Raw genomic sequence first — 15,040 nt, forward strand, 5'->3', positions numbered from 1 at the left:
CGTGAGCATGTGCAGTTGCAAGCTCCACCTTCTCCCTTCATGTGTAGGAAGATTTGCCCCCCAGTTGATATTCTGATTTAATACCAGAGAAACGAGAGGTTGAGGCAAGTATGGATTGCACACACTGCTGTCCACCCTGACATTCTGATATAATACTGGCGTTACCAGGGATGATGAGGTAAGAAGAGGCTGCTCACACTGCTGTCCTCCCTGACATTTTGATCTAATACTGGAGATGCCAGGGTTTTGAGGTCAGAAGAGGCTGCTTACACTGCTGACAACCCTGACATTCTGATCTAATACTGGACAAGCCAAGGTGTTGAGGTCTGAAGAGGCTGCTCACACTGCTGACCACGCTGACATTCTGATCAAATACTGGAGACACCAGGGTGTTGAGGTCAGAAGAGACTGCTCACTCTGCCGTCCACCCTGTCTTACTAATGTAATACTGTGGATACAGGGGATGATGAGGCATGACAAGACTGCTAACATTGCTGACCACCTTGTCTTTCTAAATGATGAGTGGCTACTGTTACTTGGAGATAGCTTGCCAGTATGTGGTATACAGTAGCTTATCAACAGGTTACAGTAGTAGACCTTCCTCCTGCATATGCTGTCAGGCACTTTTCCTAATAAAACTTTAGGCCACATTTCTGTAAGCGAATCGAGCCTCCATCCATTTTAATAGATAGTCATAATTACCACCCTAAATACAATAAGTGTGATTTGCTAGTTTAAATGTATTTAGGAATTTATTGATGATTATATTTTTTTCTCTATTTTTTTTCTAGTTACTGTCAAACCTCATGAAAAGGTTTGTCTGGTCACCAGATATTGATGACTTTCCATAGGATGGGTTATCAATATTAGATCGGTGGGGACCAACACGCAGCAGTCACACAGATCAGTTGTTATAACACGGCAAGGTGTAAACACATTGGCCCCAAGTCATCATTGTTTCTCCACTGTTTTGGAATAATTTGCTTATTTTTTAGTGACTTTAGTTTTTGCACCTTATTCTCTATATGCTTTGTGCCACTTTTTAAAGCGAACCTGTTAGCAGATTTGGCTGATATAAGATGCGGCCACTGCCTTTCAGAGCTTATCTACAGCGTTCTATAATGCTGTAGATAAGCCCCCGATCCGACCTGAAAGGTAAGAAAAAGAAGTTTTATTATATTCACCCGGAGGGGCGGTCTGGTCCGATAGGTGTCGAAGGTCTTGGTCCGGCGCCTCCCATCTTCTTATGATCTCCACCCTCCTGCTTGCTTCATTGCTCCCCGGCTCCTGCGCAGGCGTACTTATCTGCCCTGTTGAGGGCAGAGCAAAATACTGCAGCGGGCAGGCGCTGGGCCTCTTTGACCTCAATCAAAATTGTTCTTCAATACATGTATGTGTATGGTGTACAGTGTGAGGGTATTAAAGCGAACCTGTCAGTTGTTTTGGCCGATATAAAATGCGGCCACCGCCTTTCAGGGCTTATCTACAGCATTCTATAATATAATTAAAAAAAATTGTCACATCACCATTCCTGGCCCGTAGTAAGGTTTCTGGGGGAGTTTTCAATTTGGCACTTTTTTTTAGACTTTTTAAGGGATTTGCAACTTTTGTTGTTAAAAAGTCCAAAATTAATGGCATTTTTTATTTTGCACCAAATTCATGATCTGTGTGTCATTTTGAAGAATTTAGCGCAAAAAATGTCAGCAAATACTACGATACAAATAATAATAATAATATAATAATACATTTTATTTCTATAGCGCCGACATATTCTGCAGCACTTTACATTTCAGAGGGGATTTGTACAGACAATAGACATTACAGCATAACAATAATCACATAGATCATAACAGATACCAAGAGGAATGAGGGCCCTGCTCACAAGCTTACAATCTATGAGGAAAAAGGGAGACACGAGAGGTGGGTGGTAACATTTGCACTGATTGTATGGACCAGCCATAATGTTAAGTGTGTAACAGTACAGACACAGAGGGCTAATGGATGCATAAAGCATGTGGGAACATGATGCAGGGAACCTGGTTATGGTAAAATTTTGGCTGTGCCACACAGGGATGGATTAGGTTAATGTGTCGAGGCGATAGGCCAGTCTGAATAAATGCGTTTTCAGGGCACGCTTAAAATTGTGGGGATCGGGGACTAGACGTATTGACCTGGGAAGTGCATTCCAAAGAATTGGCGCAGCATGTGTAAAGCCTTGGAGACGGGAGTGGGAGGTTCTGATTATTGAGGATGCTAACCTCAGGTCATCAGCAGAACGGAGGGCGCGGGTAGGGTGGTATACTGAAACAACGGAGGAGATGTAAGGTGGTGCTGAGCCATGGAGGGCTTTGTGGGTGAGGGTAATAAGTTTATACTGAATTCTGGACTGTATGGGTAGCCAGTGTAATGACTGGCACAAGGTAGAGGCATCGGTGTAACGATTGGTGAGGAATATGATCCTGGCTGCAGCATTCAAGACAGATTGGAGAGGGGAGAGTTTGGTAAGAGGGAGACCGATTAGAAGAGAGTTACAATAGTCGAGACGAGAATGAATAAGAGAAACAGTAAGAGTTTTTGCAGAGTCAGAAGTAAGAAAAGGTCGGATTCTAGAAATATTTTTGAGGTGCAGATGACAAGAGCGAGCCAGTGATCGAATGTGGGGGGTAAAGGAAAGCTCGGAGTCAAGTATGACCCCAAGACAGCGGGCATGTTGCTGGGGAGTAATAGTGGAACCACACACAGAAATGGCAATGTCGGGTATAGGTACATTAGTAGAGGGAGGAAAGACAAGGAGTTCAGTCTTTGACAGGTTCAGTTTCAGATATAGTGAGGACATGATGTTAGACACAGTGTTTATACAATCGCTGGTGTTTTCTAGAAAGGCTGGCGTGATGTCAGGAGAAGAAGCGTATAATTGGGTGTCATCAGCATAGAGATGGTACTGGAAACCAAATCTACTGATTGTTTAACCAATAGGGGCAGTGTTCAAGGAGAAGAGGAGGGGGCCTAGAACCGATCCTTGAGAAACCCCAACAGTAAGGGGAAGGTGAGAGGAGGAGGAACCGGCAAAAGATACAGTAAAGGAGCGGTCAGAGAGACAGGAGGAGAACAAATAAAGTAAAGTGATATAAATCGTGTCCAAGGAATCGCATCTAGTCGTGGGCCTCGATCTGATCTTGAAAGGTTTTCTTCAGGATAGGTATTCACTATCTGCCTATTGGACAATACCTTTAAGGACTTATGTTAGTAGTTTCTAAAACCTCAATGTCTCCCTATGGGACAGTAGGTTACAAGCAAATTAGCAAACAACATGTAACAACATTGTCTCATGTAGATCATCGTTTATGTCTCAATATGGCCATGTCACAGTTTTACTTCAACTTGCAAACAAGCACAAAGTGACGGTGTAGTCTTAAAGGGGTTGTCCGGTCAAAACCAATAAGTCTGCAGTCACTCTGTGTGACTGCAGACTTATGAATTTTGTTTTTATTGGACATAATTTTTTTTTCAATGGTGGCTTGGTATGGAAACGACGATTCCAACTCTTCAGCCTCAAAGTTATCTCACCCGTCAGGGTTCCCTCATCTCATGGCTGCCGCCACTTACTCTAGACGTTCATTCCCTCCTGGGAACTATCAGACGCTTGCAGACATCAGACACAGCATTTACGTGCTGTCAGGAAAGGAAGCGCCATCTCCCAGCGGGACCTTCCACAATGGACCAACCAGGTCCAGACATTCACCCCATGTGACCTACCCTGGCCACCTTATATGGTCCGTAGCCACGCCCACCGGGTCACATGGCTATGACCTCATCGCAGGTCCTTCACACACTCATAGTCTTTTACTACAGGCGTTAAACACACCCACTGGGTGGGTTTGTAGGTAACTGGGTTTGCCCATCTCCCCAGTTACCTGGAGACTTCTCCCTGACACACTGAAACAGCACCTCAGCAGTATCCCTGCTGTTCAACACATACGTAAGTCTCCATTTCAAGGCCACCCACCTTGAGATACATAACAGTCCTTCCGTATTCTGCCACTCATCCTCTCTCTTGAGGCATCCACACAGCGCCCCCTAGCGTACACAGTGGTCACTACACCACAAGCCGCTTTACATATACTGTGTATATAGCCATTTTACATATACTGTTTTTACAGCCACTTTACATATACTGTGTGTACAGCCATTTTACATATACTGTGTATACAGCCAAGTTACATATACTGTGTATACAGCCATTTTAAATATACTGTGTATACAGCCATTTTACACATACTGTGTATACAGCCATTTTACATATACTGTGTATACAGCCATTTTACATATACTGTGTGTACAACCATTTTACATATACTGTGTGTACAGCCATTTTACATATACTGTGTATACAGCCATGTTACATATACTGTGTATACAGCCATTTTACATATACTGTGTATACAGCCATTTTACACATACTGTGTATACAGCCATTTTGTCATATACTTGCATACTGTTTGTCTTGTGTAAGCCACTTGTGCAGAGATTTTCATGATTATGTCTGTGTTCTGCACTTAATCCTATGTATCTCTGTATACTTATGAAGCTATTCCTTCTCTTTGTGAAGCCATCGTCTCGCAATGCAACGTCTGCAGTTCCGGGAACCTTTACTCCACTGAGTGGATCATCTTCTCGCAGAGGCAGTGGAGATGCAAGTAGTTTACTAGATCCAGATGCTTCCCTAAGTGAATTACGGGTAAGACATTGCAAGAATATGCCCCTTCCTTATCAGCCAGCGGTACGCCTTAGAAAAGACAGCTGTACGCGTGCAGAAATCTGAATCCAAAATGTATGATCCATTTAATGTTTATTAGCATGTAAGTTTTATTGGCATTATTTCTGAAACCATAGCCATTGATTTATCTCAGTATGAATCCAAGCTGAACACTTACACAAATGTACATGGAGGTCTGGATTCATAAGCACAGCCATTTTGTGCACGCTCTAGAGTTATGCAGCGCTTCATTAATTTGGTGCACTTGCAATTTTATTTCTCCATTTTAAGTAGGTTTACACCATAAAACTGTCATAACTGCATCATGAATTGGCCCTTCCTTTTTTGATATGATGCCCTTTCATGCTTAATATTTTGTTTCCTTCTTTTCAGGTTTGGACGGATGTGTCACTTTAATTCTTTCTTGCCTCCACAGCTACTTTATTTTTTTGTAAACATTTCTGTAGTTTGATAGTATGGTTCATTGCCTGTCTTCTGCAGGATATCTATGATCTTAAGGACCAGATTCAAGATGTAGAAGGGAGATACATGCAGGGACTAAAAGATCTAAAGGTATCAGGGTTTCCAGTTCCTTCACAAAAGCATGCTTCTTGGACTGCAAAAATGGAGCACATTTCTTTCTGCTCCTTAACGGATTTGTCAAGGCTTAACTAATAATAACTTGTTGTTAAGCAAAATGTCAAAGCATGTGCCATGTGTAACTTGCCACGTATGCAGAATGTATTATGCTATGCACATTTTTAAAAAATATTTTATTATTTAAACAAATGAAGTGGTAAGATAGATGAGCAGTGGTGCGGTAGTGCCCACCGGTATGGAGACAGGAACCTTCAAGTCAATATTACTGTTAAAGATTTAAGTAAAATCTGTGTACTAACTGAACATGTTACACGAAAGGCAATCTGCCTGAACTGGTGGCTACATGAAATACTGGTAATCTCCCACAGTGCACACATCTGTTTTTCTCTGAAATGCATTGACATTTTATGGAAAACATAGTGTAAATGGGGAACCTTAATGTGTATGCTTTTCTGTTGGCTACTCCCCAATCAGCACAGCTACAGGGACCGGTTTCTCCCTATGTACAAAAATGTCATGTGAGATTTCATGAATTCAAAATCAAAGTTGGCAATTTAAAGTTGTGCATAGACCTGTATTTCAGTAGGTTTGTAATGAACTAAAATTAACTAATAAATCATGGTAGATCAGTTATTTATATTGAAACGACAATGACCCAACACATTTATTTATAACATTAATGTTGGAAGACTTGCCATACATACACTGTGTGCAGAATTATTAGACAAATTAGTATTTTGATCACATCATCCTTTTTATACATGTTGTCCTACTCCAAGCTGTATAGGCTTGGAAGCCAACTGCCTATTATGTAAATCAGGTGATTTGCATCTCTGTAATGAGGAGAGGTGTGGTCTAATGACATCAACACCCTATATAAGGTGTGCTTAATTATTAGGCAACTTCCTTTCCTTTGGCAAAATGGGTCAGAAGAAAGATTTGATGGACTCTGAAAAGTCAAAAATTGTGAGATGTCTTGCAGCGGGATGCAGCAGTCTTCAAATTGCCAAACTTTTGAAGCGTGATCACAGAACAATCAAGCGTTTCATGGCAAATAGCCAACAGGGTTGCAAGAAGCGTGTTGATAAAATAAGGCGCAAAATAACTGCCCATGAATTGAGGAAAATCAAGCGTCAAGCTGCCAAGATGCCATTTGCCATCAGTTTTGCCATATTTCAGAGCTGCAACGTTACTGAAGTATCAAAAAGCACAAGGTGTGCCATACTCAGGGACATGGCCAAGGTAAGGAAGGCTGAAAAATGACCACCTTTGAACAAGAAACATAAGATAAAACATCAAGACTGGGCCAAGAAATGTCTTAAGACTGATTTTTCTAAGGTTTTATGGACTGATGAAATGAGAGCGACTCTTGGTGGGCCAGATGGATGGGCCAAGGCTGGATCAGTAAACGGCAGAGAGCTCCACTCCGACGCCAGCAAGGTGGAGGTGGGGTACTGGTATGGGCTGGTATCATCAAAGATGAACTTGTGGGACCTTTTCGGGTTGAGGATGGAGTGAAGCTCAACTCCCAGACCTACTGCCAGTTTCTGGAAGACACCTTCTTCAAGCAATGGTACAGGAAGAAGTCGGTATCTTTCAAGAAAAACATGATTTTCATGCAGGACAATGCTCGATCACATGCATCCAAATACTCAAAAGCGTGGCTGGCCAGTAAAGGTCTAAAAGAAGAAAATATAATGACATGGCCCCCTTATTCTCCTGATCTGAACCCCATAGAGAACCTGTGGTCCCTCATAAAATGTGAGATCTCCAGGGAGGGAAAACAGTACACCTCCCCGAACAGTGTCTGGGAGGCTGTGGTGGCTGCTGCATGCAATGTTGATCGTAAACAGATCAAGCAACTGACAGAATCTATGGATGGAAGGCTTTTGAGTGTCATCGTAAAGAAAGGTGGCTATATTGGTCACTGATTTTTTTTTTTTTTTTTGACTGCCAGAAATGTTTATTTCTAAATTTTGTGTTATATTGGTTTACCTGGTGAAAATAAACAAGTGAGATGGGTATATATTTGGTTTTTATTAAGTTGCCTAATAATTCTGCACAGTAATAGTTACCTGCACAAACAGATATCCTCCTAAGATAGCCAAATCTAAGAAAAAAACCACTCCAACTTCCAAAAATATTAAGCTTTAATATTTATAAGTCTTTTGGGTTGATTGAAAACATAGTTGTTGTTCAATAATAAAAAGAATCCTCTCAAATACAACTTGCCTAATAATTCTGCACGCAGTGTATTAGATCAGATCACAATCAGCCAAACGGTCATGGAGCAACAGCTATTTTTTATGATTACGCCTTAAATAGTCATGTTTTAATGAACGTCCATGCTTATTTTAGTAAGGAGGTTAGTCAATGGATCAGACGTGTTGTGAGCCTTATCCTTACTATGTATTTATTAAGTTACGACAAAAACATCAGTATAGGATGGCACAATAATGTGAGTTTTTTTTATTGAATGCAAAAATAATTAGTTATGTATCAAAAGTTCATACTGTATATACTCGTGTATAAGCCGACCCCTATAAGCCTAGGGTGGAAAATGCAGCAGCTACTGGTAAATTTCAAAAATAAAAATAGATACCAATAAAAGTAAAATTAATTGAGAAATCAGTAAGTTAAATGTTTTTGAAAATCCATATTGAATCAGGAGCCCCATTTAATGCTCCATACAGTTCATGATGGCCCCATAAGATGCTCCATACAAAATACACCCCATATAATGCTACACAAAGGTTAATAATGGCCCCATAAGATGCGCCATAGAATAATATGGCCCATATGCTGCTCCATAAAGGTTGATGGTCCCATAAGATGCACCATAGATTATGCCCCATATGTTGCCCCCATAAGATGCTCCATATATTATGCCCCATATGCTGCCCCATAAGATGCGCCATAGATTATGCCCCCATATGCCGCTGCTGCTGCAAAAAATGACATACTCACCTCTCCTCGTTGGGGGCCAGGTGCCGGGTCCTGAGCAGGCGGCGACACCGGCGCGCTATGGGGGGCCAGGTGTTGCCGCTGGCTCAGGACCCGGCACCTGCGAAATTCACCTGTCCCCGGTCCATCGCTGCTGTCTGCGCGTCCACTGTCAGTGACGATCAGGCAGCAGAGGTTACGACGCACACTAACCACGTCACCGCGCCCTCTGCTGGCTGAATGGCACTGATAGAGGACGCAGCAGACAGCGGCAAGCAGCGATGTACCCGGGACAGGTGAATACTGCATATACTTACCCCCTCCTGGCGCGGTCTCTGCAGCCCCATTCTCCCACGGTCTCTCTTCCTTCCTTCTGCGGTCACGTGGTACTGCTCATTAAACTCATGAATATGTGCATATTCATGAGTTTAATGAGCGGTACAACTTGACCGCTGAAGGAAGGGAGACCGTGGGACAAGCAGGGGGCTGCAGAGACGCATCAGGGGGGGTCAGTATGATCTGACACCACCGCTCCCCTTCCCCCGCCGACCCCCTGGCTATATGACTCGCGTATAAGCCAAGGGGTGGGGGGGGGGGCGACGACTTTCAGCCCAAAAAAATGGGCTGAAGATCTCTGCTTATACGTGAGTATATACGGTAATTCCGCTCCATTCTGCTCATTCCCTTTTGGTTTGTGAGTATAAGGCTTTAGAGCACTCTGTCCTAAGCATTTCAATGAGATCTCACGGGCTCTCGGCTTCTGATATTGGAGGCAGGAGCCCATATTTTACCTTTACCTTTCCGTACAGTAGAGTTATCTGCTCGCCTACTAGTCCTATTGGGATCCTAACTAGAATCTCTCTTGTTCTAGTGATTAAAGTTTTTTGCTGTATGCACTTGAAGAAACTTTCAAAGTTTTTTTTTTTTTTTTTCAATTTAAAATATCTTTTGGCTTTAATTTATTATAGTGATTATGCCTCATGTTTGTTTTTATCTCTCCTTAGTTGAGAAAAATCCAGATGGTGCTATTTCAGATTCTCCTTTCCTTGCTGACACACCTTTTAGCATTAGTCACATTTAATGTATTCAAGACCTCCTACAAATAAACTTAAAAGTGCACATAGTTGTAGATGTATATTTTTATTTATGCCTTAAAATAATGACTGAAAAGAGAAACCCCACCAAATTCCATGAGGGAAAACTCGGTGACCATTTTCTAAGTCAACAGAAATAGTGCTTTCAGATTGTAAAAATTGTCTTGTAATAGGGAGAAATTTTCCACTTGTTCTTCATTGTTTTCAAAAAGCATAGTAATGAAGAAAGAACATTAGATTTCCTACCTGAAACATAAGCAACCTACCCTGTTAATGTATTTTTTTATACTTATCTGCTTTGAGGGGGGTGCCTTAATTGACTCATTTGACTTGATAAAAAAAAAAGATTTAAAATCTTGTTGTTAGTTTTCCATTAGTTAATAACATTACACTGTCTACTGTACACATTTAATTCCTTCATTAATTTTCCACCCCCCTTACATACAATTTTCAGTCTTGCTCAAGATTTATATTTTTCTCTTGCGTGCCTCCTAGTAATATAGGCTGAATGTGAGATTTGTTGAATTTGTAACATTTTGCCAAGCACTTGGATAGGTAAAGAACTCGCAGTCCGCAGCTGCAAAATAGTAATTATTTTTTTAATAAAGAAAACTGAGAAAATTACTTAGCTTTCCATTAAGGCTATGTGCACATGTTGCGCAATTCCCGCGGAAGTTACTTCGGGAATTCCGGAATTCCATTCAGCGGGAAAACCGCATTTTAAATTCCCCCGATTTTCCCACAGTAAAACTAGCGATTTGCAAGCGTAATTAGCTTGCAGAAAGCTAAAATTTTCCAAGCAATCTGTGGCATCGCTTGGAAAACTGATTGACAGGTTGGTCACACTTGTCAAGCACAGTGTTTGACAAGTGTGACCAACTTTTTACTATTGAGGCTGCCTATGCAGCATCACTAGTAAAAAGATCTAATGCTAAAAATAAAAAAAATTAAAAATATCGTGATATTCTCACCTTCCGACGTCCCGCGCAGCGTTTCCGATCCTCGCGATGCTCCCGGCAACTCCCGTTCCCAGTGATGCCTTGCGACAATGACCTTTGATGACGTTGCGGTCTCGTGAGACCACTACAGTATCACGAGACCGCGACGTTATCAAAGGTCATTGCCACAATGCATCACTGGGAACGGGACCTGCCGGCAGCATCGCTGAAGCCTGGTGATGCTGCAAGGGACATCGGAAGGTGAGAATATGACGATTTTTTATTTTAATTCTATTTTTTACAGGGATATGGTACCCAGAGCCCGGAGGACAGTCTCCTCTCCTCCAGACCATGGGTACCATCCGCAAATGTTCTGCTTACTTTTCGCATGGTGGGCACAGTCACATGCGGAAAGTAAGCAGAACAATGCATTCCTATGTGGGCAGAATCGCCGTGATTCCGCAAAATTAATGAGCATGCTGCATATTTTTCAGCGATGCGGTTCCGCCGCGGAAAAATCCGCAGCATTAGCACAGCATTGCGGAATCCCATAGGATTGCATGGGATGCTGTTTTTTTTTTCGTTTTCGCGGCAAAAACGCGCATTAAAAACCGCCGCGAAAACGCAAAAAAAACGCAACGTGTGAACGCAGCCTTAAACGATTTGAAAAAATCTATGGGAAGGTGTCTTTAACCCCTTCCTGACATCCGACGTACTATCCCATCCACGGTACCCGGGCCCGTATGACCGTGGACGGGATAGTACGTCTACCGCGATCAGCGGCGCCCACGTGGTGAGCGCCGCTGATCGCGGCCGGGTGTCAGTTAATTATCATAGCTGACACCCGGCACAATGTGTCAGGGGCGGTCACGGACCGCCCCGACACGTTAACCCCTTGCACACCGCGATCAAACATGATCGCGGTGTATCGGGGGTTAAAGGGAAGCATCGGCAGGGAGGGGGCTCCCTCCGTGCTTCCCTGAGCCCCCCACGGCAGCGCAATGTGCAGCGCTGCTGCGGGGGGCTCCTTTCCTCCAGGCCCCCGAATCCAAGATGGCGACGGGGGCCTGAGGAAGCTGGCTTCCTCAGTGCCTGCAAAGCGCAGGCATGAGGAAGCCTTTTGCAGTGCCTGTGTCAGATCGCTGATCTGTCACAGTGATCTGTGATGTGACAGATCAGCGATCTGTCACAGGACAGTGATGTCCCACCTGGGACTATTTAATAAAGTAAAAAAAAAAATTAAAAAAAGTGTTAAAATAATTAAAAAAAAATCGCCAAATAAATTAGAAAAAAAAAAAAAATATTCCCCCAATAAATCCATTTTTTGGAAATAATTAAAAAAAACAAACAATAAAAGTACACATATTAGGTATCGCCGCTTCCGTAGCGACCCGCCCTATAAAACTGTCCCATTAGTTAACCCCTTTAGCGAACCCCTTCAAAAATAAAAATATAAAACGAAGCAAAAAATAATGATTTATTATCATACCGCCAAACAAAAAGTGTAATAACGCGCGATCAAAAAGACGCATATAAATATCCATGGTACCGCTGAAAACGTCATCTTGTCCCGCAAAAAACGAGCCACCACACAGCATCATCAGCGAAAAAATAAAAAAGTTATAGCTCGCAGAATAAAGCGATGCAAAAATAATTATTTTTTATATAAAATAGTTTTCATTGCATAAAACCGACAAAAACATTAAAAAACGACCTAAATGAGGTATCGCTGTAACCGTACTGACCCGAAGAATAAAACCGCTTTATCAATTTTACCGCGCGCGGAACGGTGTAAACGCACCCCCCCAAAAGAAATTCATGAAACGCTGGTTTTTGTTCATTCTGCGTCCCAAAAATAGGAATAAAAAGCGATCAAAAAATGTCACGTGCCCGAAAATGGTACCAATAAAAACGTCAACTCGTCCCGCAAAAAATAAGACCTCACATGACTCAGTGGGTCAAAATACGGAAAAATTATAGCTCTCAAAATGTGGTGATGCAAAAACTATTTTACAATAAAAAGCGTCTTTTAGCGTATGACAGCTGCCAAATATAAAAACGGCCATAAATAGTAAATCAAACCCCCCGATATCACCCCCTTAGGTAGGGAAAAATAATAAAATTAAAAAAAAAGTATTTATCTCCATTTTCCCGTTAGGGTAAGGCTGTGTGCACACGCTGCGGATTAGGTGCGGATTTTGTAAAATCCGCAGGTGAAACCGCAGGTCAAAAGACCTGCGGTTTTACCTGCGGATTGCTCTGCGGTTTTGTCCTGTGGTTTTTCATCTCCTCAATAGAGGAGATGGCAAACCGCAGGAGAATCCGCAGAAAGAATTGACATGTCAATTCTTTCTGCGGATTGAAAACCGCAGATAATCCGCGCGGAAAATTCCGCACCGTCTGCACTGCGGTTTTTGATTCCCATAGGGAATCATGGTACTGTACACCGCAGCAGTGGTCCGCAGCAGCCAAAACCGCTGCGGAACTGCAGCAAAATCCGCAGCGTGTGCACACAGCCTTAGGGTTAGGGGTAGGGTTAGGGCTAGGGTTAGGGCTCAGATTAGGGTTAGGGGTGTGTTGGGGTTAGGGTTGGAGTTATAATTGGGGGTTTCCACTGTTTGGGCACATCAGGGGCTCTCCAAATGCAACATGGCGTCTGATCTCAATTCCAGCCAATTCTGAGTTGAAAAAGTCAAATGGTGCTCCTTCCCTTCCAAGCTCTGCCATGCGCCCAAACAGTGTTTTACCCCCACATGTAGGGTATCAGCCCACTCAGGACAAATTGCAAAACAATTTTTGGGGTCCAATTTCTCCTGTTACCCTTAGGAAAATAAAAAATTGGGGGCAAAAATATCATTTTTGTGGAAAAAAATGATTTTTTTATTTTCACGTCCGAGTGTTATAAACTTCTGTGAAGCACTTGGGGGTTCAAAGTGCTCACCACACATCTAGATAAGTTCCGTGGGGGGTCTAGTGTCCAAAATGGGGTCACTTGTGGGGAGTTTCAATAGTTTAGGTACATCAGGGGCTCTCCAAACGCACATGACACCCGCAGACCATTCCATCAAAGTCTGCATTCCAAAACGTCACTGCTTCCCTTCCGAGCCCCGACGTGTGTCCATACAGTAGTTTTCTCCCACAAATGGGGTGTCAGCATACTCAGGCCAAATTGGACAACAACTTTTGGGGGTCCAATTTCTCCTGTTACCCTTGGGAAAATGAAAAAATTGGGGACTAATTGATCATGTTTCTGGAAAAAATACGATTTTTTTATTTTCATGCCCTGGCATTATAAACTTCAGTGAAGCCCTTGGGGGTTCAAAGTGCTCACCTCACATCTAGATAAGTTCCTTAGTGGGTCTAGTTTTCAAAATGGGGTCATTTGTGGGGGGTTTCCACTGTTTAGGTACGTTAGGGGCTCTCCAAAGGCAACATGACACCCGCAGACCATTCCATCAAAGTCTGCATTCCAAAACGTCACTACTTCCCTTCCGAGCCCCGACGTGTGTCCATACAGTAGTTTTCTCCCACATATGGGGTGTCAGCATACTCAGGCCAAATTGGACAACAACTTTTGGGGGTCCAATTTCTCCTGTTACCCTTGGGAAAATGAAAAAATTGGGGACTAATTGATCATGTTTCTGGAAAAAATACGATTTTTTTATTTTCATGCCCTGGCATTATAAACTTCAGTGAAGCCCTTGGGGGTTCAAAGTGCTCACCTCACATCTAGATAAGTTCCTTAGTGGGTCTAGTTTTCAAAATGGGGTCATTTGTGGGGGTTTCCACTGTTTAGGTACATTAGGGGCTCTCCAAAGGCAACATGACACCCGCAGACCATTCCATCAAAGTCTGCATTCCAAAACGTCACTACTTCCCTTCCGAGCCCCGACGTGTGCCCATACAGTAGTTTTCTCCCACATATGGGGTATCAGCATACTCAGGACAAATTGGACAACAACTTTTGGGGTCCAATTTCTCCTGGTACCCTTGGGAAAATAAAAAAATGGTGACTAAAAGATCATGTTTGTGGAAAAAATACGAATTATTTATTTTCACGCCCGGGCATTATAAACTTCTGTGAGGCACTGGGGGGGTCAAAGTGCTCACCACACATCTAGATAAGTTCCTTAGGGGGTCTAGTTTCCAAAATAGTGTCATTTGTGGGGGGGTTTCCACTGTTTTGGTACATCAGGAGTTTTCCAAACGCGACATGGTGTCCGATCTCAATTCCAGCCAAAAACGTCAAATGGCGCTGCTTCCCTTCCGAGCTCTGCCATGCGCCCAAATAGTGGTTTACCCCCACATGTGGGGTATCAAAGTACTCAGAACAAATTGCACAATAACTTTTAGGGTCCTCTTACCCTTGGAAAAATAAGAATTGAGGGTGAAAAGATCATTTTTGTGGAAAAAATATGATTTTTTAATTGTATGGCTTTATGTTATAAACTTCTGTGAAGCCCATGTGGGTTCAAAGTTCTCACCACACATCTAGATAAGTTCCTTAGGGGGTCTAGTTTCCAAAATGGTGTAATTTGTGGGGGGTTTCCACTGTTTTGGTACATCAGGGGTTTTCCAAACGCGACATGGTGTCCAATCTCAATTCCAGCCAAAAACGTCAAATGGCGCTGCTTCCCTTCCGAGCTCTGCCATGCGCCCAAATAGTGGTTTACCCCCACATGTAGGGTATCAGCGTACTCAGGACAAAT

The 15,040-nt window shown here is 42.8% G+C and overlaps 1 protein-coding gene across 7 annotated transcripts in view; it reads left to right on the forward strand.

Annotated features, from left to right (window-relative positions):
- LRRFIP2 (LRR binding FLII interacting protein 2) overlaps positions 1–15,040 on the forward strand; it is a 207,489-nt gene that overhangs the window by 147,073 nt on the left and 45,376 nt on the right. For 4 of the 7 annotated variants that reach the window (XM_073549894.1, XM_073549897.1, XM_073549899.1 and 1 more), the window contains exons 5-6: positions 4,610–4,738; positions 5,258–5,329. In XM_073549894.1, coding sequence (XP_073405995.1) covers positions 4,610–4,738; positions 5,258–5,329 — 201 coding nt within the window. The remainder of the gene's footprint in view (positions 1–4,609; positions 4,739–5,257; positions 5,330–15,040) is intronic. The other 3 variants (XM_073549895.1, XM_073549898.1, XM_073549900.1) reach the window with 1 other exon arrangement.

Source organism: Dendrobates tinctorius, unplaced genomic scaffold (assembly GCF_039654945.1).
Source record: "Dendrobates tinctorius isolate UK_male_01 unplaced genomic scaffold, ASM3965494v1 ptg000162l, whole genome shotgun sequence".
Lineage (NCBI taxonomy): Eukaryota > Metazoa > Chordata > Amphibia > Anura > Dendrobatidae > Dendrobates > Dendrobates tinctorius.